The 22,162-nt window shown below is 44.8% G+C and overlaps 1 protein-coding gene across 5 annotated transcripts in view; it reads right to left on the bottom strand.

Annotated features, from left to right (window-relative positions):
• The window catches only part of PIP5K1B (phosphatidylinositol-4-phosphate 5-kinase type 1 beta), a 294,224-nt gene that overhangs the window by 59,146 nt on the left and 212,916 nt on the right, over nt 1-22,162 (bottom strand). For all 5 annotated transcript variants that reach the window (XM_057305569.1, XM_048218352.2, XM_057305570.1 and 2 more), the window contains 2 exons: nt 20,004-20,159; nt 14,584-14,728 (listed from right to left, as the gene is read on the bottom strand). In XM_057305569.1, coding sequence (XP_057161552.1) covers nt 14,584-14,728; nt 20,004-20,159 — 301 coding nt within the window. The remainder of the gene's footprint in view (nt 1-14,583; nt 14,729-20,003; nt 20,160-22,162) is intronic.

Here is a 22,162-nt window from a genome sequence, read left to right as displayed (position 1 = left end):
AAGGCACTGAATGTGAAGCCGGCACTGGGGACGCAGAGACACGGAACCAGGCAGATACTCTGTGCCATTCAGCAGAAGACAGGATGGCTCCCCCCCACCTCTGATGAGGATACAGAACAGAGGTTAGCTAGACCCAGGGATACCAGAGTTAGGGGAGGGAAAAGAGAGCAATGACGTGAATGTGTGCCTATTAGATGCTGAGACGCCCAGTCCTCTTTTGTGCCCCAGGTCCAGGCAGGCTGACAGTCAGGCGCCCCCCTCCCCCCGAGCAAGAAACTGGAAGGACCTTCTACGGGGGAATCTGACCAGCTCTACAGCAAAGGCCGGCAGACACTAACATTGGTACCACTTTCAGAGAATCCAGCCCGATGAGACAGCTTAGTCAACACACCTGCTTCAGATGTTTAAGCTTCCTGGCGACTTTGTATTCTCCATTCAAACTCGTGGTTGAGCCACAAGCCAGGATTTCTGGAAATTAGAGGAAGACCTCCAACAAGGAGGATGCAGACCAGAACACACAGAAAAACGTACCCTGTATGAAACTTGAGACCAAAATGGGAGAAAAGACAAAAAATCAGAGCAAACCCCCCAAAACCCCCACAGTTCTGACAGCCTCATGGACAAAAGAAATTACAAGTGTGAAATAAGGAAAGATTGTTACAAAAGGGAACCTTGGTGAACAAAGAAGAATTCTCAGAGAACGTGACAACAGAAATGAGAAATTCAGTGGAGCCATCAGGAGAAAAGTGAAGGAACTCTCTCAGCAGGACAGAAACACAAGCAGGTAGAAACGAAGAAAGAAAAATAAAGAAAATTAGAGGAAAAATCCAGGAGATCTTATATGCATACGAGGAGCTTCAAAAAGAAGAAAATAGAGGAGTAGGAAATTTAAAAAATTAAGAAAATTTCCCCAAACTCAAAGCATGAGTTTGCAGATTGAAAAGTCCCTGAGTGTTCAACACAATGGCTGAAAACAGACCTACCCGGGGGCGAATGATCGTGAATATACTGAGACAAAAGGGGACACTGAAGAGATTATAAGCTCCTAGAGAAAAGCACAGGCCATATACAGAAGATCAGGAATCAGAATTCTGGATTTCTCAACAATAACTGGAAACCAGAAGATAATGGAGCAAAGCCTTTGCAATTTTGAAAAGAGAAATTTACAATACAGAGTTCTAGGTCTGCTGACCAATCAGTCAAGTGTCGGGGTTAGAAAAAAGACTTGCTTAGCCACCCAAGGCCTTGGATATTCTGCCTCCCATGAGTCCTTTTCTTAGAAAGATACTGGAGGACGTGTTCCCCCCAAATGAGGTGGTAAGCTTAAAAAAAAAAAAAAAAAAAAAAAAAAAAAAAGGAAAATACAGGATATGAGAAACAGGGGATCCAATATAGACAAGAGGTGATTAGGGTCCCCAGAATGGGGAAAAGAAAGACTCTAATATGACACGTGTGCCTCAGGGCAAGCAGTCCAGACTGGAGAAGGTAAACTTCTCTAAGACAAGGAAATTAACAGAACCTGAGACATCTGAAGAGTTGGAAAAGCACTGAAGACAACTGGTATGGAGTCTAGGCTTTCATGAACGACAAATACGTGGAAAGCTATGCAAACAAAAGAATGAGGTGGTATTTATTACAAGGAAAACAGAGTTGTACAGAGAGGGAAAGCAAACACAGTGTTCACACGGTCATACTACAACACTCCATCGAGATCAAAGCACAAGCACGCCGTAACAATAGCAGAGATGGGAGTGGGCGGTGGGGTGGGAGGAGTGCATGCATGCAGTGGGGGTGGGGTGGGGAAAACACAGAGAAATCTCCATCTCCCAAGGTGGGAAGCTAATGCCTAAACCAGAAAGATCAAGAAATGCCCCTGTTAGCATGCTCTGTAGAGATATGGAATTAAGGGCCAAGAATCAGCTAAAAGAAGGTGGTCGCATCCAGGGACAAGAGAGTGTCAAGGGAGGTGGACTAGGACCTGCTCTTTTCTCCTAACAAACTGTATACAACTATTTGTTAAACTTAGTGCCTATAATTTTGATACAAAACAATGAAAAACAAAAGGGCTGAGTGACCTGATGCCAAAAGGACCCTGAGGTTCCCTAAACTCTTTTAGGGAGATCACTGTTGCTAAGACTGGAGAAACTTCGGGAGGGTGGGCAGGGAAAAGGCACACACTGGCTTGGCCTTGGCACACCTGCCTTCTCTCCTGTCACAGCTCAGGGATGACAAAGGAAATGAACAGTCACGGCAGTGACTAGGGCACCAAACCCAGAGGTGCTCGCATATAAATAAAAGATGAAACAACTCTTCTCAGATGAAGTGTTTCAATACACAGAAGTATTCTTCCACTGTGATGAGGAACCACGGAAGGGAAGACGGCGACACGCTAGCACGCGAGCCCTCCAAGTGGCTGTCAGGATGACATTTTCTTTTCAGCCAAAGCCTTTGTTGAGAAAACAAGTCTGGCCCTTCTGATACTCTTCTGTGACCTTCCACACACTAACTTTTAATATGGCTGGCCAGAAAGATAATGAGCCCCTTTACATCATTACATATTTCATCTTTATTACTTTATCCTTGAAAGCAGGCTATTAAATAATTACACTTTAGGTTAATATTATTCTGACTTGAGATCTTATCACTGCCTCCTAATTCCCTCATTACCCTTACCTAATCCCCCTCGACACCCACGACTGCCATGAGCTAAGAGCAAAGGGCTGGTTGCGTAGATGCATTTAGGGCACTTGCGGGGGGCGGAGTCTGTTAGTTTCTCTGACATGAGGGAGCGCTCAGCAGTGAGTTCCTGGCTGTGGACTTCCTCCCTGAATTACAGGGAGACAGCCGGTGACTGTGGGGATAATTCCATAGATCACAGAGGATGAAACAAAGGATCAACCCCCATCTTGCCTTGGGAGAAATTATATGTTACTCTTTGGGTATATTTGAGGTACATCAAAGAAGAACTTGAACTTGGGACTCTGGCAGAAGCCGACCCCAGAGGACCCGAGGGTGGAAGAGGGATGGTGGGAGCCTGGCAGAAGTTCATCCGCCATGGATCTCACGTCCCCGGAGGCATATATTCCATATGGGATAACAAAGACAGCTCAGAAGGCAAATGGGAACACAGTGGGTGAGCCAAAGGGGGCACCTCAAAGGCCACAGCAGCTGAAGGTGGCTCAGAGGTGTGGACAAGCCCGTGTGCGGCCCTGTGTGGGGCCACATGGGCAGGAGCTATCTAGGGCGACAGACCAATGGGCACGACACTGGCTTAATCAGAGTAGAACTGGAGTATCATCGATGGGGACAAACCAAATGGATGGAGAGGGTAACTTCCAGGGGCCAAGAAGGCCCCAAATGACCTCTAGGCAGAGTGAGAGAGTCATGGGATCTTAAAGAGAATGACTTTGCTTGGCCACTGAGTCAAGGATCACTGTAGACTCAGTGAAGTCAAGATGAGCTGCTGAGCAGAAATGCAGTTTGGTCGAAGGTCAGAGGGGCTGAGCCGGGCAGCAGGTCTGCAGAGGCTGGAGAATTCCCCAGAGGTGCTATTCATCTGAAGAGCTCTGAGGCAAGGGAAGCTGTGCTTAGGCTATGTCTAGGTAGGCTGGAGGTGTGAGCAAGAAACCGAGGTCCTGCCTCACTGTAATCTGAACACCCATCCATTATCGCTATGGTTTTGCATTTTAGGAATTTCTTGTTATGTTCTCTTAATTCCCTGAATGAGCCCGTCTGTGATTCAGCTAAACCATAAAGCAAATAAATTGCTTCACTCCTCAGGGAAGACTGAGAGGGAGAGGGGTCTCTCCAAAATTTTTTTAAAAGATTTTATTTATTTATTTATTTGGCAGAGAGAGAGAGAGAGAGATAGCACAAGCAGGGGGAGCAGCAGGCAGAGGGAGAAGCAGGCTCCCCACTGAGCAGGGAGCCCGATGCAGGACTCGATCCCAGGACCCCGGGATCATGACCTGAGCCAAAGGCAGACATTTAACCGACTGAGCCACCCAGGTGCCCCTCCAAGGAACTTTTTTTTCTTAAACCCAGGCGTGCCTAAGAATTTCTTGAAGAGCACGCTGAAGCCTAGATGAAGCCACACCCGGACAGGTATCCCTCTAGAGGTTTCATGAAGGAGGGCATGGGACTGGGAAGGCCACAGAGATGCCTCTACCACCGGCAAATCATTCTCCCAGAGATGAGGCATGAGTGGCTGAAGTCGAGGGAAATAGAGATGAAGTCTTTCGGTGTAAGAATTAAGAGGCAGAAAATGGATAAAAGATGTTATTTTTGATAAGTTAGGCAATCCACAGTTGGCCAACATTCTGCCACTTTTTTTTCCCCAATACGACTTGTCCATACATTGGATCCATTAAAAAAAATCTTTATGCACAAAAGGCACCTAGAAATATTACCACGTACTAGTTCATAAAAAAAAAATGTATTACTCAGCCATAAAAAATAAAAAAAAGAAAAGAATGAAATCATGCCATTTGCAACAACACGGGTGGACCTTGAGGGTATTATGTCAAAGTGAAATAAGTCAGACTGGATGATCTCGTTTACATGTGGAATCTAAACGAAAGCAAAACACACACACAGAAGTCATAGATACGGAGAATACAGTGGTGGTTTCCGGGGGGAGGGGGGTCGAGGGTCGGCTGAAATGGGTGACAGGGGTCTAGAGCTACAAACTTCCAGTTATAAAAGTAAGTCATGAGGGTGGGGATATAATGTTTCAGCATGTTCACAGCACGGCAACAATACTGTAGGGCGACCTTGAAAATTGTGAAGAGAGTAAATCTTAAAAGTTCTCATCACGAGAAAAAAATTTTTTGGGCAACTTTGTACGGTGACAGATGGTACCTAGACTTATTTCGGTGACCGTGTTGCAATATGCATAATTATCAAACCATTAGGTTGTCCACTTGAAACTAAAATAATGTTACGTGTGAATCACACCTCAGTAAAAACAAAAATCTAAATACTCTACAATGCATAATTCTCCCTTTTTTTAAATGTTAGTCACCATACAGTACATCATTAGTTTTTGACGTAGTGTTCCATGATTCATTGTTTGCATATAACACCCAGTGCTCCATGCAATACGTGCCCTCCTTAGCACCCATCACCGGGCTACCCCATCCCCCACCCCCTCCCCTTTGAAGCCCTCAGTTTGTTTCCCAGAGTCCACAGTCTCTCATGGTTCATTCCCCCTTCTGTTTACCCCCCCTTCATTCTTCCCTTCCTTCTCCTACCGATCTCTCTGCTATTCCTTATGTTCCACAAATGAGTGAAACCATATGATAATTGGCTTTCTCTGCTTGATTTATTTCACTTAGCATAATCTCCTCCAGTCCCATCCAACATCGGCCACAGCAACTTCTCTCATGACACATCTCCAAAGGCAAGGGAAACAAAAGCAAAAATGAACTTTTGGGACTTCATCAAGATAAACTCTTCTGCACAGCAAAGGAAACAGTCAACAAAACAAAGAGGCAACCCACGGAATGGGAGAAGATATTTGCAAATAACACTACAGATAAAAGGTCGGTATCCAAGATCTATAAAGAATTTCTCAAACTCAATACCCAAGAAACAAATAATCAAATCAAAAAATGGGCAGAAGATATGAACAGACATTTTTCCAATGAAGACATACAAATGGCTAACAGACACATGAAAAAATGCTCAACATCATTAGCCATCAGGGAAATTCAAATCAAAACCACATTGAGATACCACCTTATGCCAGTCAGAATGGCAAAAATGGACAGGGCAAGAAAGAACAAATGTTGGGGAGGACGTGGAGAAAGGGGATCCCTCTTACACTGTTGGCTGGAATGCAAGTTGGTACAGCCAGTTTGGAAAACAGTGTAGAGATCCCTCAAAAAGTTAAAAATAGAACTACCCTATGACCCAGCAATTGCACTACTGGGTATTTACTCCAATGATACAGATGTAGTGAAATGAAGGGCCATATGCACCCCAATGCTCGTTCCTTCATTCGTTCATTCATTCATTCATTTATGGGAGAGGGAGAGAGAGCAAGTATATGTGAGCATGAGGGGTGAGGGGCAGAGGGTGGAAGGAGAGTGAACCCTAAGCCAACTCCCTGCTGAGTGCGGAGCTGGACATGGGGCTTGATTCCACGACCCTGAGATCATGACCTAAGCTGAAACCACGAGTCAGAGGCTCAACTGACTGAGCCACCCAGGCGCCCCGCATATTCCCCACTTAGACTCTGATCTCCAGGAGGAGAGGAATCACGTGTGCCCCTAGCACTATGTCTGGCGTGTTTGGGGCTCAATGAATATTTGTCGAATTTATGAAGAAATGAATAAAAGATGGAGGAAGAAACTGTGAGTGTTCTCTGAATTAATGCTGAATCCTAAATTATTCCTCATAAAATGTCAGATATTTGAGAAATTCACTTCAATTTCCTGCCCATGCCAAAATATATGAAGGATCATTTGAAAAGCTAATCACTTCAGAAGCAATTCTACGATTTGTCAAAAGAGGGAAAAAAGGCATCCAGTAAAATCCAGGTGCAGACTATGTGATGTAAATCCTTTTTTTATTTTTTATTTTGCTGGGGTTGGGGAGGGGAAGCTAAGCCAACAGGAATATTATGAAGCTTCTATCAAGCTCTAATTTTCTCTGCAGGTGCCTCAGTCACAACGGGAAAGGGATGTGACACCACTCGTAGAATCGCCTGTTATCCCAGCAGGCCTCAAATGGTCCTAATTCCCCAAATGAGATCTTCTCTCGGGAGGCCGGGTGACCAGGCAGGGTTTTGCTTCAGGATCCCGAGGAGAGTTCTTCTCCCCCAAACATATATCCTCATTTGCTTGGTGACCTAGTTTCCTGCCACTGGGGAAAAAAGTTGACTAAATCCTTTTCTTCGTTGTCAGAAGGAAGAAAGTGACACCATCTCCACAGTCCCTCATGCGTGTTTACTCCAGACTGAGTTATATTCAGTTGATGAGGTGGGGTGTGGGGAGTATTACTGGCAATAAAGTAAAAATGTCTTGCTAGGGCACGGGTGACAGATAGCCTGCCCTCAAAATGTATCTGCTGCCCTGTCAGAGGGGGTCTCACCTGGATTCCCCGGGCTTACTAACCTCTCTGTGGACTTCGTGAGCTGAAGAACCTTTTTATCTATCCCGTGCGCCTGCGATTAGCAGAGACATTTCTAGGAGTATTTATAACCAGCATCCGCTCCAGCGCAGAACCCGGGAAACGGTTATCGACGGTTGGACAGACTTGCTGGTGAAGACTGGGGTCTCCCATTACACAGATGATTAAAAAAAATTACAGCTATTTGACATACTGTTATTCTATTGGCATGGTAATAAATTGGCTCTGTGATTCCTTTTACTGTCTAGAGTCTACACTGATTCCCGCTCCTGCCCGCACACTCTACCTTTGTCAAGCTTGGATCTTTGTAATCCTTTTTTTAAGAGGTCTCGCATCTTTCTTGTTCTTTGCCCCGTGTTGTGCGGCTGTCATTTACATTTACTTGTTTCGACTCTGCCTTGCGATGCTGGGGTCAGGCGTCGGCACACTACCTTCCTCAGGCTCCTTTGGCAGGAGATGAGGGGGCGGGAGGAGAGAAGCCTTTGGTCCACTTCTCTCTCATTTTTTCTTTCTTTCTTCTGAGGGTAGAGTCCCTGGCGGCAGCTGTGGCCTGGCCACTATCCCAGCAATGTCAGTGATGTCCTCCTCCGATGTCCCTACTCTTCAGGTGGCCGCTGGTCCCCGGCGGCGGGGGGGGGGGGGGTGCTCCTGCAGGAGTCTGGCTTCTGTACAGTGGCAGGGCGCATGTCTGGAGCTCCTGCCTGGAGTTACCTACCTGGGTTTCTAGAACGTTGCCTTTCACGTGTCCAGCTATACTCGGTAACCAATTCTCTTTACTAAACTCTTGTTTGAAATTCCAAGTGTGTTTTCCATTTCCTTGACTGGATGCTGACTCACAGAGTACTCCGGGATGGCCTTTTTTTTTTTTCTTCTTCAATTTCTAACGTCATTTTATTTTTTATTTATTTTTTTATTATAATAATATTTTTTTATTATATTATATTAGTCACCATACAGTACATCCCTGGTTTTTGATGTAAAGTTCCATGATGGCCTTTTGACCAAAACAATTAAGTCTTGCCCCTTATGGTGGAACTTACAGGAAGCTGCAAGGTGCTGGGTATGGAATCACTGGATTATTTTATTTTAACAAACACTTTGATGGTGCTTACTAGGTACAGGTGGGGCAAAATAAGTGCTTTCCAATGACTATCTCAACCAGTCTTTATAACGACCATTTGGGGCAGGAGTATAATAATCCGTATTTCACAAGTGAGGACACTGAGGCACATAATGGTACAGTAACTTGCTCAACGTTAGAGAGCTAAAGGGGGCTCTTTGGGGGCTAATGCTTTAACTGGTGATTTATAACGATGAGTGTGCAAGAGAAAGGCCTGGCCGGAGGTGATGAATGCTGGTGGCGACGGTCTGTCTGCAAGGTAGGAGTCAGCAGACTAAGAACCATAAAAGCACAAAGGGTCTGCAGAGGTGGGATTCAATCCCCAGCACCCACAGGAGGGCTTGGAATGACATCCAGGACCAGCAGGCAGCCACCGTGTGCCAAGGAGACACCACAGATGATATGCTGTCCCTCCGTTAAGGTTATGGTTGGAGAACTGGAATTACCAGAAAGTTCTGGCAACCCACCTTCTTCTCCCCTCATCTTATAAGCAACAAATGTCCCTTCGTAACCTTACCTGGTCAACAGAAGATACGGGATTTTTTAAATCAAGCAGAAACGTATCTCACAAAAGTCTCTTCTCTATGATCATGTAACCATGAAGTGTACTTGAAGAGCTGGAAATAAAAACTCGAGGAAAGAGCTGTTTCAGGTCGCTTGTGGATTTAAGTTCATATGTCATGTTTTTAGTGTTTGAACACTCGGGCTCTAACATCTTGAGGAGCGGAAAATCCACACTTAAAATCACAGAAGAAGAAAAGGTAAAGCAGACGAGGAAGAATAGACCTTGTGTAGGGGTTACCAAATTTCCATGAAAAGCATCATTTCAAGGGCAAGTGTCTGAGACAGGACGACAGGGGAGATGGCGGCGGGTGAGGGGCTGAGGCTCTGTATCTGTGCTGCGCCTGGAAACCATGGCTCCACTTAGCAGCCATCTGACCTCGGGGAAGTGACCCGATGTTGTGAGCATGCCTCATCCACAAACTGGAGGTAAGAAATATGATGACCTTACAGGGTTGCTGGGAGCATTAAATCCCTCTGACGCATGGAAGGACCTGAACACGGACCCTTAATAAGGTCCAAGAATTAGCTATTATTATAGTATTATTATCAGATGATTATTGATGGTTTGAAGTTGTCTACTGCTTTGATAGAAAAGTTTCCATAGCCATGATGTTCTTTTTTTTAAAAAAAAGATTTATTTATTTATTTGAGATGGAGGGGAGGGGCAGAGGGGGAAGGGGAGAGAGAATCTCAAGCAGATTCCATGCAGAGCACAGAGCCTGATGCAGGGCTCGATCCCACGACCCTGAGATCATGACCTGAGCTGAAACCAACAGTTGGACGCTCAAGCGACTGCACCACCCAGGCACCCCGCCATGATGTTCTTAATAAGCAAACTTAGCCAACAACTTCTAGAACAAACATCACGGGCAGGCATTCATAAGCACGCCACTTTGTCTAACAGAAATACTTTAGTCGTTAAGCAGCAAAAAGGTCGCTCGGTTCTGGAGGCAGCATTCATGTTAGGAACACTGGGCGCATCACCCGTCTGTGCACGGCACACACGGCAAGGACAAGAGCGGAAGGACAGGATGCTGTTAGTCAAAGGGTGGTATGGCGGAGAGAACGGAGGCCTGGGCCCCAGAGCCCTGCGTTCCAGTTACATCCTACTAGCACACCGTGTGACCTTGTGGCAGTGTGTCACAGAACGCACGTGTCTTTTAGACAAGTCGGTAAGATAACGGGTCCCTCCACCCCGGCTCCACTCCTCTCCCGGGTTTATGAGACTCTAAGAGCAGGAAGAAAAGTGCACAGAACTGCAAATCCCTGGGGTCAGCCCCGGAGATCCACGATCCGGACTTATCCCTTAGGGGGCCTCTGCCAGCTGTCCTTCTCTTGCAAATGACAGTGGCATCTCCTCTGACATAAATGCGCTTCTTAGAACACTCCACATGCCTCCTGGGGAAGCCAGGTATTGGAAACAGTCACTAGGAAAACAGGAGGCCGGCCAGGGCATGAAGGTAAAGGCAGGCTTGATGGGGAAGCTGTAAGTATGCTGGGGCGCATGCAGTGGGGTTTTCCATACTCAGGCACGATCAGAGCATCAGCTTTGCTCCCAGCGGTGCAGGAAATCACGAAAAGGATTCATAGTCACGCGTGTAGTGAATTTCCACACTAGAGTGTTCTTAACTTTGAGATAAAACACGTTTCCTCTGTATTTCTTAGTGCTCAATTTATACCTCCTCTGAAAGAAAAGAGCTCTTACTAGGAAAGACGAATTCAAGGATCGAAAACGCAGGATTTAAATCCCACCCTCTGACCAGGAAGGATGTACCCACAACACATTGCCTCCATGTCTATGAACTTCAAGCTCTAATACTGAGCTGTCCAGTGGAGCATGAAAACAGGTCCTCCCGATCATCCGGTTAAATATATGCTTTAAAAATACTATTTTTTCTTTGCTTCCTACTCAATTTTTGGAGCACACTTAAAAAAAAAAAAAAACAGATTATTATCAGAGTTTTTGCAGTTACAAAGAATAATCCCTAAAAAATGGGAATAATTTGAAGAGACAGCAGTTTTCCCACAGCAATATATAATTTAGGTGTGGAGACAGCCCGGCACTAATCGGCACCTTTCAGAGTTAAGGATTCTAAAAAGACTGACAGAATGACACCTGCTATTGAAGTATTTACGGCTTATTTAAGGGCAGATACGTAGGGCTTAGTGTTGAAACGGAAAAAACAGGACACCCTGCCTTCACAGAAAAACGACTCAGAGATAGAAAAACCTAACATGTGAATTAGAACATCAATATTCAACTCATTTCCTTTCCAGGCTATTTGGATTAGGTTGGAAACTTAGTAGGCCAGAAGAGACTTAGAATCATGTTTGTTTATCTTCTCAAGAGACCCCACATAGGTCTAGGAGGGCTCTAATGGGGAAAAAAAATGCTAGAAAGTATGACAACTTCTATTCAGTTTGCTGGTAAGGTCTCCCTGTTGAATAATTCGGGTTGGGCATGGTGGGGGGAGGTAAGGATACTGATCCCCAGGAGTTCACACGCTATTAATTTCTCCTGAGCACCTGTGTCTTTTTTGCACCTTCTCCTTACGATTGACTAAGGCAGTGGTTAAGATGGGAGGCATGCCTTTGGCATGTCTTCTCTCTCCAGGCTACAATCAGAAGTGCCCAGGGGGGCAGGTAGGCAACCTTACCGATGAACAAGCAGAAGGTTCCATGCTTCTCCCCTCCACTGGTAAATGCTGAGAGGCCACAGAGCCAAGTGGGGCCCAAACTAGTGATTTTTCAAAAGGACCTGGGTATTTTAGTGACACTGCTTGATTTTTAAATGATGGCTTATCTTAAAAACATTCTGGGGTCACCAAAATGCTTCTCACTGGCTTGCGTTCCAATGGCAGGGCACCTGCTTGGTTGTGGCCACGGCTGTAGGGCTGTCGGTGGGCCAGTTCAGTGGTGTCATCTAGGAGTGATTTCCTGATGTCCAGCCCAGAGCCTTTTCACGGACTTCGCAAGCACCTAATTCCTTGTATCAAATCCCTTTCTGCTTAAGACCGGGTGGCTTCTTGTTCTTGTAACTGAACCCGACTGTCAGCTAAATATAACATATCAAATGACAACTGGGAGAGGCACCTGGGTGGCTCAGTCTGTTAAACGTCTGCTTTCAGCTCAGGTCATGATCTTGGGGTCCTGGGATTGAGTCCTGCATCAGGCTCCTTGCTCTGCCCCTCCCCTTGTGCATGCGTCCCCCCCCCTTCTCTCTCTCTTGCGTGTGTGCACGTGCGAAAATAAATAAAGAAAATCTTGAAATTACAACTTGGAGATACAATGCCAAGGGAGATTTATCTCAAGTCACTTCAAAAAGAGAAAGGGAAAAATACCGCAGATAACGCTAATGTTTTTCCCATCCAAATATATACGAAAACCAGTATCATCATAAATAAAAGTACCAAGAATTATACCACAGTCCAGGAGCATGCAGAGGTCGCCCCCACAGTGGTCAGGACGGAGGCGGTTCCGGATGGTGGGGGAACCTTATGAACACCCAAGAACTGAATACTCCTGGCCAAGAGTCTGGATATTGACCCACAACCACTGCCATCAAAAAACCCCAAAAACCAAAACCAAAACCAAAAGACAAGCAAAAAACCCTTTTATTCTTGTGCTGAAAACTCTAGAAAATAACTTAAGAGCAAGCATATCCAATTATGTGCCCCTGATAATGAGAACAGTAGCAAACAGTAAGAAACCACCATGGCTTCACACAGAATTGTTTCTGACCTTGCAAGGAGCCCACTATGACTTTCCAGCCATTTCTCGAGCCGCTATTTGTATTTGAGAGCAAAACAATGGTGTTTAGCTCTACCCCAGAAATAGGAAAGCTGTTGCTAGACTAATTTACGTAACAAATTCGAACATTCAAGGTACACAGCAGTGTAAGGTATAGGTCACATTAAATTCTTCTAACCCAAGGAAGCTAACCACATTTCTTTTACAGTTCAGATGAGCTGAAGAGCTTATGATGGAGCCTGATTTGTTGGCCCTTCCAGCCGAGCTATCTAAACGGAAGCCCCCTAAGATGGATGGCTCACCGTGTTACCTGTTTCACTTCTCCAGACCAAGGCGGGCTGCTTCACCTGCTCCCCACCCCCCAGCCTGTATCTAGCGGAGAGGGAAGGGAATGGCAACAGAAAGCAATTTCTACAGATGCTCCAATGACCAAACCTTAACTTGCCCAAAGGCCACGCTAGAATCTGCAAACATGCACATGTTACAAACGAGTCTACCGTACTGAGTCCTCTTTCTGGAAGGGAGCCACACTGTATTCCTGGAGGTGAAAAATGACGTACCGTGTAAGAAGCAGTTCGCCCACACAAATATGACCTTGATTCTTGAGAGCTAGATTTCTAACAAGAGCTAGTTCCCATTTAACGGATAATTATCAAGAACATACACCGTAGTCCCTGCCCGGCGACTGGAGCCGGTCACAAAACCGCATATACAGAAAGAGAGGAAATCGAACAGCGGAGCCCACCAACCACACTGTGATCTCTTTGCAAAGACAGCATCTTCTATTATTGGAATCAATGTCTGACAACGTTTTGTTCAAAAAGCAAGCCTATCTAACAACCAATCCACTCTCTATTTAAGAAATCGCAGTACCCACCCAACACTCAAATGTTCAACCATTACATGTCTGAGAGTCCCCGCATTAGTGGCCCATTGCTGCTGTAAGATTAGAAATTATCATAAACTTAGCGGCTTAAAATGACACAACTTACTATCTTGCAGCTCTGGTGATCCGAAGTCCTAAAATTCAAGGTGTGGAAGAGCTGTCTTCCTCTGTGAAGGCTCCAAGGGAGCATCTGTTTCTTTGTCTTTTCTGGTGTCTAGAGGCTGCCTGCATTCCCAGGCTCACGGCCCCGTCCTCCAACTTCAAAGCCAGCCGTGGGGCACCTTCCAATGTCTCTCTCCACCCTCCGCTTCTGGAATCCCTTCTCTTTCTCTGACTCTCATCTTCCTGTCTTCCTCTGACAAAGACCCTGTGTATAATTAGACTTCACTGCTTGAGGACAGACTGACATACAGTTAAGGATTTTTAGGAAGGACACATTTAATGTAAACACTCGTAGCTTCCTTGTGGGTTCTGAATTTTGTGTGACTCAGTGATCTATGAAGAAACGTAAGCATGAAGTTGTCTACCACTGGAGTGTTACTAAGACAATATATATCTATTTTTAAAAAGACCCCGTGATTTCATTGGGACACCCTGAATATTTCAAGACACCCTTCCCATCTCAGGATCTTTAATCGTGTTGGCAAAGTCCCTTTTGCTATATAAGGCGACACGTCCACAGGTTCCAGGGATGAGGACAGGGACAACTTTGGCGGGCCATCATTCTGCCTATCACAGTCACTACGGTCACTCAAACAAAAAGAGAATATTCAAATATTTTTGCTGCTATTGGCAATATTAACCAAGAGTACTTGCTTAAAAAATCCATTCATAGGAAATTATTAGAAGAAAAATGATGAAAGACCAGTCTTCTTCCCTAGAACCAAGTATATAATTTCTATAGGACATAATGATTAACTGTGGAGAAAAATAAGGAGGTTTTTTCCCCCAGACGTGCTTCTTGCCACAGTAAATAATCAAGCATGTTGTCTTTCTTTTACTTACAGGGCAGGTGACAGTCACATCCTGGGTGCTAGGGACAGCATGTTTTCAATTCAGAGATACCCGTCTAGCTGGGATGCTGGTGTGGTAACAGCTGGATTGGTAATTTGATCGCGCTAACTCTCACCTGTTTGAATAGAGCGCAGTCCTGTCGTGCGGACAATGTTCATCGACATATAAGGAAGAAGACGAAATAGTGGTTGCCAAGGAAGCAGCTTCAAACAGTGACGGGGTGCTAGGCACCAGGTCCGGCCTGTGTCGGGATCCCAGTGCTGGATAACAAAAGCACAACACACACGCGTGAATCTCCGTAATAAATGCTGCCTTTAGATCTGTAATCACTTAAATCCACTCCAAAGCATTCTCTTTACATATCAGGTGGCAAATTAAATCATGAATTCACTCTGCTCTTCTGAACTGCCCCAGACAAGTAAAATAGCTTCTTGCAAACAGGTTAACGGGAAAGGAAATGGCATTAATTTACAAAATGGCTTATGGAGATGACATTATGGATGTTCTTTTAAAAACCTAATAAAATGATTTACTGTTTCAAAAGATGACATAGAAAGCTTGAAGGAGCTTAAGGAGATAATTCGACAGAGATTAGCAGGATGATTGGCAAATGTAGAAACACACAGGGAACCTGCTTTCCCTCCCAGGAGATGCACGTATCTATCATCCTCAATTTAGATCTAAGTACTCCGACTTTTTAACACCCAGGAAACAAATGCTTCCCAGACTAACAGCCAGCTCTCTCTCTCTCTTTTTAAAAAAGATTTTATTTATTTGAGAGAGAGAACAAGAGTGAGAAAGAGAGAGAGAGAGAGAGAGAGAGAGAACGAGCAGGGGAGGAGGGGCGGAGGGAGAGGCAGAAGCAGGCTCCCTGCTCAGCAGAAAGCCCAGCTTGGGGCTCGATCCCAGGACCCTGCGATCATGACCTGAGCTGAAGGCGGATGCTTAACTGACTGAGCCACCTAGGTGCCCCAGCCAGCCATCTCTTAACCCCCTTTATGCCCATACACATCTTTGAACATCATCCATGGATCTTCTTGGCCTCCTATTTTAAGAGCCAAGGTTGCTTTTTTAAAAATGAGAAAACTCGGGGCGCCTCGGTGGCACAGCGGTTAAGCGTCTGCCTTCGGCTCAGGGCGTGATCCCGGCGTTCTGGGATCGAGCCCCACATCAGGCTCCTCCGCTATGAGCCTGCTTCTTCCTCTCCCACTCCCCCTGCTTGTGTTCCCTCTCTCGCTGGCTGTCTCTATCTCTGTTGAATAAATCAATAAAATCTTAAAAAAAAAAAAAGAGAAAACTCCTATTTCCTTTTTAAAATGTAGGTGCCTGGGGTGCCTGGGTGGCTCAGTTGGTTAAGAATCTGCCTTCGGCTCAGGTCATGATCCCAGGGTCCTGGGATCAAGCCCCACAGAGGGCTCCCTGCTCTGAGAGGAGCCTGCTTCTCCCTCTCCCTCTGCATGCCGCTTCCCCTGCTTGCGCTGTCAAATAAATAAATGACATCTTAAAAAAAAATAAAATGTGGGTGCCTGCAAAAATACTTATGCAGGAAAGCAGAATATTCAAGGCTGAACAGTGTGACTCACGCCCACTCTCTCTGTGTCTGTGCGGATTCTTTCTTTTTCTTATTGGGAGATCATTTTTAATCATCCTCACCTAAACATTGGACAAATTCGTACCCCTTATTGCCCAGCCTGTCAGAGATAGTGTTTTAGTGACAGATCCAGTCACCAAGAACAGACTTGCTTTAAAAATACACACGCAAGTGCCCCATGCGAGAGTGCGGTGGACATAATAGTTATGCATGAGTCCTGTCCGTCAAATTTTGTAGCTGCGCTCACACTTTTTTTTTTAAACCTAGGGAGATATTTTATTTTTAAATTTTTATGAAATATAATTGCTACAGACAGTGTATTAATTCTAGGTGTCCACCATATATACTGTGAGATGACCACCATGAGCTAGCGAACACCCATGACCACATACAGTTACAACATCTTTTTCCTGCAATGAGAATTTTTAGGATCTACTCTCTTAGCAACTTTCAAATATACAATAGACTTTTGTTAACTAAAGTCACCATGCTGGACTGTGGATTCTTTTTAATCCTTCTCAATTTAGATTCCCCTAAACTCAACTAAGACAGACGATAATAAATACAACACAACTTTAAGGTGCTTCTGGGATTCCTTTACAGGCAATGACAGGCTCAAAATTATGCATTTTTAGGAAGCGTATGAATGGAAAACAGTCCTAATAGGCACTATTGCATGAGCGAGGCTATGGATTTGGGGTTTGAAGAGGTGTAGACGGAGGAGTACAGCGCGGGGTGTAGGCACAGAAGGGCTGGACTCCAGACCAGGAGACTGGACACACTTTAAAACGTGTGGGATGGTGCAGCTTTGCCTCTGATTCAGGTCAAAATAAATTATTGCCGGGGCGCCTGGGTGGCACAGTCGTTAAGTGTCTGCCTTCGGCTCAGGGCGTGATCCCAGCGTTATGGGATCGAGCCCCACATCAGGCTCTTCCGCTATGAGCCTGCTTCTTCCTCTCCCACTCCCCCTGCTTGTGTTCCCTCTCTCACTGGCTGTCTCTCTCTGTCGCATAAATAAAAAATCTTTAAAAAAACAAATTATTGCCGTGATGAATAACAGATGGTAATAGTATAAAAACACAAGTAACTGAAGTGCTCTACATGCAAAAATTAGAAAGGCTTCAATGTAATACAACAGCTGGCTAGCGATCTTTAATATACTTGGCTCCACCTTCTTATTAAATACAGAGGAAAATACTCACATGCTCAATCATGGTGAAAAGTGCATCTGAAAAATAACCTGCCTTCAGAGTTTAATGAATTGCTACTCAACTTAAGGCAGATGGAGCTGGACTAGAAAGGCTCACGGAGACTCTGGTCTTGACTTCATGAGCCAGAGACTACGTGAGTGATACAACACAGAGAGACACAATCTGTCCAGGGACTTGGGCCAGGCACTGGGGAGCTGAGCCCCAATCTTTAAGGAGCTCTCTGAAGCAGACAGCTGTTTCCTCAAGCTCTTATATCCTTTGGTTTTTTTTAAAAAAACTAGCATGGTGGACAGAATTCTAGGATGATCCCCAGTGACCCGCACGCTTGAGTGTGGGTGGAACTGGTAAACATGATAGGACTCCTGTGATTACTGCATCTTACAGGGCAAAAGGAATTTTGCAGATGTAACTAAGGTTATTAATCGGTTAACTTCAAGTTAGTCAAAGAGGATACTATCCAGGTGGGCCTGGCCTAATCACTTGAGCCTTTTAAATCTGTCGTCTGGAGGTCAGAGATCTGAAGGGTGAGAAGGACTGATTTGTAAGAAAGTCTTGGTGTGAAGATGGAAGGGGCTGCTGGGCAAGGAACGTGGATGGTCTTGGTGGGGCTGGACATGGTCCACAGCTATCAGACAGGAAGGCATGGGGACGTCTGGCCTACAACCACAGGAAGTGAATTCTGCCAACCACGTGATGACCTTGGAGGAGGATTCTTCTCCAGCACTTTCAGATGAGAACGCAGCCCAGCTAACACCTTGATCCCAGTTTTTGAGACCCTGATAAGCTGGGCCCAGAGAACTGAGGTGAGCCTTGCCAGACTCTGACTTACACACAGTGGGCTAATAAATGAAGGTTCTACTTAGCTGCTGACGTTCTGAGTAATTTGCTACATAGCAAGAGGAAATGAATACACCCCGGAACACTGACAGTGGCACAGAAGAGAGGATTAAAAACTTGAGGGGAATTTGGCGATGACTTGGTGCACTATGAAAAGGGAAGCCCCCAAGTACAGAGCACTATAAAATGGCCAAACACTGCAGCAAACTCTGTACATTGAGAAAACTATCCGGATAAACTCATTTTTAAAATAGTACGTTAACATTTTCAAAGAATATGCTCAGTAGGTTTTTCTTTGACCTTCAGAGGCCTTTTTGGGTAAAGTCCCTTGAAAAATGAAGCAATGGGTTATGTAGTGAATATGTTATACCCCCTTCCTCCCCCCCAGATTAAGAACTGAACTTGCTGCTTTAACTTTAGCAGTCATACAGTGCACACTAGTTCAAAGTTTAACTAATACAGTTTAAAAATCAGTTAATCCTATTTCCCGGACCGCAGACACCTTGCCGTCTTATGCGTGTTCCAAGAAGACCAGGCCGTGTGGTAGGGGAGATGCCGGAGCAGGGAGGCTTAGGGAGAGAGGAGCAAGGGCGGTTCATGAACTCTTTTGCCGAAAGCACTAAATCTGGGTGGATGGATGGAAGATGAGAAAGAAGGAAACCCCACATGACACAGGTGGATAGGCGCTATCGAAGGGAACAGGAATTACACCCTACTCCAACCACTCTCGAGGAAAGGAAAGCCCAAGAAGAGATCAAATCTAATCGAAGGAGAAGAAATTTTCAGGAAATGTTGGGATTCCCAAAAGAACATAGTGATAAAAAAAAAACAACGTCTAAAATGTCATTTCCTCTTCTAGGATTAGAAGAGAAAAAAGCCTCATGATCAAGTACACAAACAAGGAAACGTATGTGATAAAATTCAACACTCACTCCTGATAAAAACTTTTAGCAAACCGGGAATAAAAAGGTACTTCCTTGACCTGATTACTGGTATCAAATACAGCAAACTTCTTTCTCAACAGTGAAACACGAGAGGCATTCCCTTTAAAATCAGGACAAGGCAAGGCTGCCCACTATCACCACTTGTACTCATCATTGTTCTAGGAGTCCTAGCTGGCAGGTGAGCAAGGAAGGAAAAGAAGGGAGGGCTACACAGGAGCAAGAAACAGCCAGAAAACCCAAGTCTTAAAAAGACACTATTTGAAAAGACCAAAAATACACGTCTATGTCTCTATCTCTATATCCATTTGAGAATAAATCTAACAAAAGGGAGGTGTATAGGACAGGCGAGAGGAAAGCTGTAAAACTTTTATTAAACTCATTAAAGACCTAAGTAAATGGATAATTCATTGTTACATTGTATAGATACGTATAAGGGTGTGTATATACATATGTATATAGTACATATGTGCATCTGAAACACACACACACACACACACACATACACACACCCGTATGCACGCACAGAACAAGATCCAATAGTAAAAACCCCAAAATGTTCAGATTTGTTACCTCCCAGTAGTGGGGCTTTAGATCTTTATTTCTAAATATCTTGGTATATCTTCCAACTTTTTTTTTTTTACTATCAACTACATATTATTTATGTGTTTTAAAAATTTGTAGTAACTGTGTCATACTCTTTTGAGTATGAGTTAATAGACTTGGTTTCTTTCTTTCTTTCTTTTTTAAGTTCTATGCCCAACGTGGGGCTTGAACTCACAACCCCGAGATCAAGAGTGGCACGCTCCACTGAGAGCCAGCCATGCGTCCCTCCCCACCTTGTTTCTTACAGCACGTATACTCTCACTGTTCTACTGTGAATTACGTCATCTATATAAACCAAATCAGAAGGACTTCTTTTCTTCTTCTTTTTTTTTAAGTTACGTGTCTTTACCTTCTTCGTCAAGGCTGCTGAAACTCTGCCCTTCAGTCAGCAAGTCACGCTTCTCGTCCTTCCACTCCTGGCTAATTGAGGACACGATCTCTTGCGAGGTTGCCTTCAGGGCAGCGATGGAGTTGCAACGTTTTTTAGAAGGCGAGGCCTTCAAGGCTAGACAGGAAGAAGAAAGGAGAGACAAAGATACTTAGTGGAAAACCACATTAATTTTTTTATTAAATTAAGATTTTACTTATTAACTTCTTACTCATTATTTTAGCAGAATGCAAGACACTTTGCTTTATATATACAAGGAAAGGGAAATGAAACTTTTTGTGTTTGGGCAATTTTATCTGTCCAGATGACTTGACATCAATGAGAAGATTCTAGAACACATGTGAACAGGAATACGTCTCCAGATGTTGAATTCAAGTCCTACCCGAGGTAAGATTCAAATGTTCTGTTGCTAAAGGACAGTTTTTCTGTTCTCCAAGCAATGTTTTTCTAGCAATTGGAGGAGGTTGGGTGGGTTGGTAAACGCAGATGGTAAAGCGAGGAGAATTCTCATGACCCTGGTTTTATTAACTTGGGGACTGGGAATTTCTAAACATGCCAATGTTTAATCTTATACTCATGAAGCCTAATTTAGCCAAGTTACTTCTGGTTGCTTTTTGCTTTTTAAGTGACTTTCCACTGAAATTTCCTGCCCTCTGGGTCTTTTCTAGGTCACAGCTACGTCAGATGTTATCATTCACTCCCGACTGTCCAAACTGCATTCTCCAACTTCAGGAGTGTGTTGGGAACCTGAACCAAGGCAAATGGACTTCACCATCCATCCTGCTCGCTGAAGGCTGTCCCTCTACCTCTGATACGTCAGTAGGAGTGGCTCTGGCTGCAGCCACACCATCCCCATTTCTATGCAGGCTTCACTGCAATAATTCTTGGCTTAACACCGTTAGAGAATTTCCTTGGAGCGGAGGGAGCGAGGGAAGTTGAGGCTTGTCTATGTGTCCCCTGAACTGTTTCTGGCAGAGCCTCTCCTCCGCCTTTGGAGGTTTGCACAGAGGGGAACCTGACAGCCCATGCATTAGAGGAATTGGTGTCTGGCCTTGGGAAGCTTTCCAGAGCCTAGAGTACGATGCTCACCTGGGGACTGCCCACAGGCAGCCTGCAAGAACTTACCTGGACAAGGACTTTGGGACACACTGATGGGGAAAGAATAGTGGGCATTCTCTCCACTTAGAGAGAAGGGAAGGTTTGCGTGTCCTGTGAGCAGTCTTAGAACCATAATAATATAATCATCATCATAAGTAACTCCTGGAGAGGGCTTTAGGGCACGCAGGCCAACAGCTACACTCCGTATCTCAAACCACCTGCCGTTGTCTGGGGGAGGTGGGCCCTTTCACAGGTCCAACAACCGGGACTGGAAAAGCTGCGACCTGCTCAAGGCCCCAGAGCTAGAGAGCATGAAACCCCAGGTGTCTTCCTTCTGTCTGAAGTTGTCTAAACTAGTGTTCATTTCCTCTCTCTAGAGGATTCTATTTCCTGGCTGATGTGAAGGGGAGAAAAGATAAAACCAGGGTTAGTTGTTGTTGTTGTTGTTTTGAGGGGAGGGCATTTTGAGTGTTTAAAAACTGATCAAAATGGATTTTAATGGAAAGTGGACCAAGTCAGTCACATTTTCCTTAATTCCTCATCTTACCGAAACAGCAGCGACACCTGCTTTCCAGGAGTGAAGGGACTGCGCACATTGGCTTCTGCTTTAACATTCTGTCTGCTCACTTTTACGAACCCTCAGCTCTCGTCTTCCAACAGAGTATTTGAAAACTTTTAAGTTAGAGGCTCTCAAATGTGGTTTGGGGATTACGAGAGGCCCCCGAGACCCTCGTAGAAGGTCTGCAATCCTAAAACTATTTTCAGGGATGCCTGGCTGGCTCCGACCAGTACAGCGTGTGACTCTCGATCTCGGTGTCGTGAGTTCAAGCCCATGTTGGGGGTAGAGTTTACTTAAACAAACAAATAAATAACTGTAAAAAAACCTATTTTCATAATGATATTAAGACACAAATTGCCTTTCTCACTCTTTCTTACAAGGTTCCTACATGCCACATGACCTCTCGCCACAGACTGAATTCAGAAGCAGATGTGAGAATCCAGATGTCATCTATGAACCAGAG

The sequence above is a fragment of the Ursus arctos genome, unplaced genomic scaffold, assembly GCF_023065955.2.
Source record: "Ursus arctos isolate Adak ecotype North America unplaced genomic scaffold, UrsArc2.0 scaffold_33, whole genome shotgun sequence".
Classification (NCBI taxonomy): domain Eukaryota; kingdom Metazoa; phylum Chordata; class Mammalia; order Carnivora; family Ursidae; genus Ursus; species Ursus arctos.
Note: the sequence above shows the minus strand (reverse complement) of the source record. Positions and strands in the feature narration are given on the sequence as shown.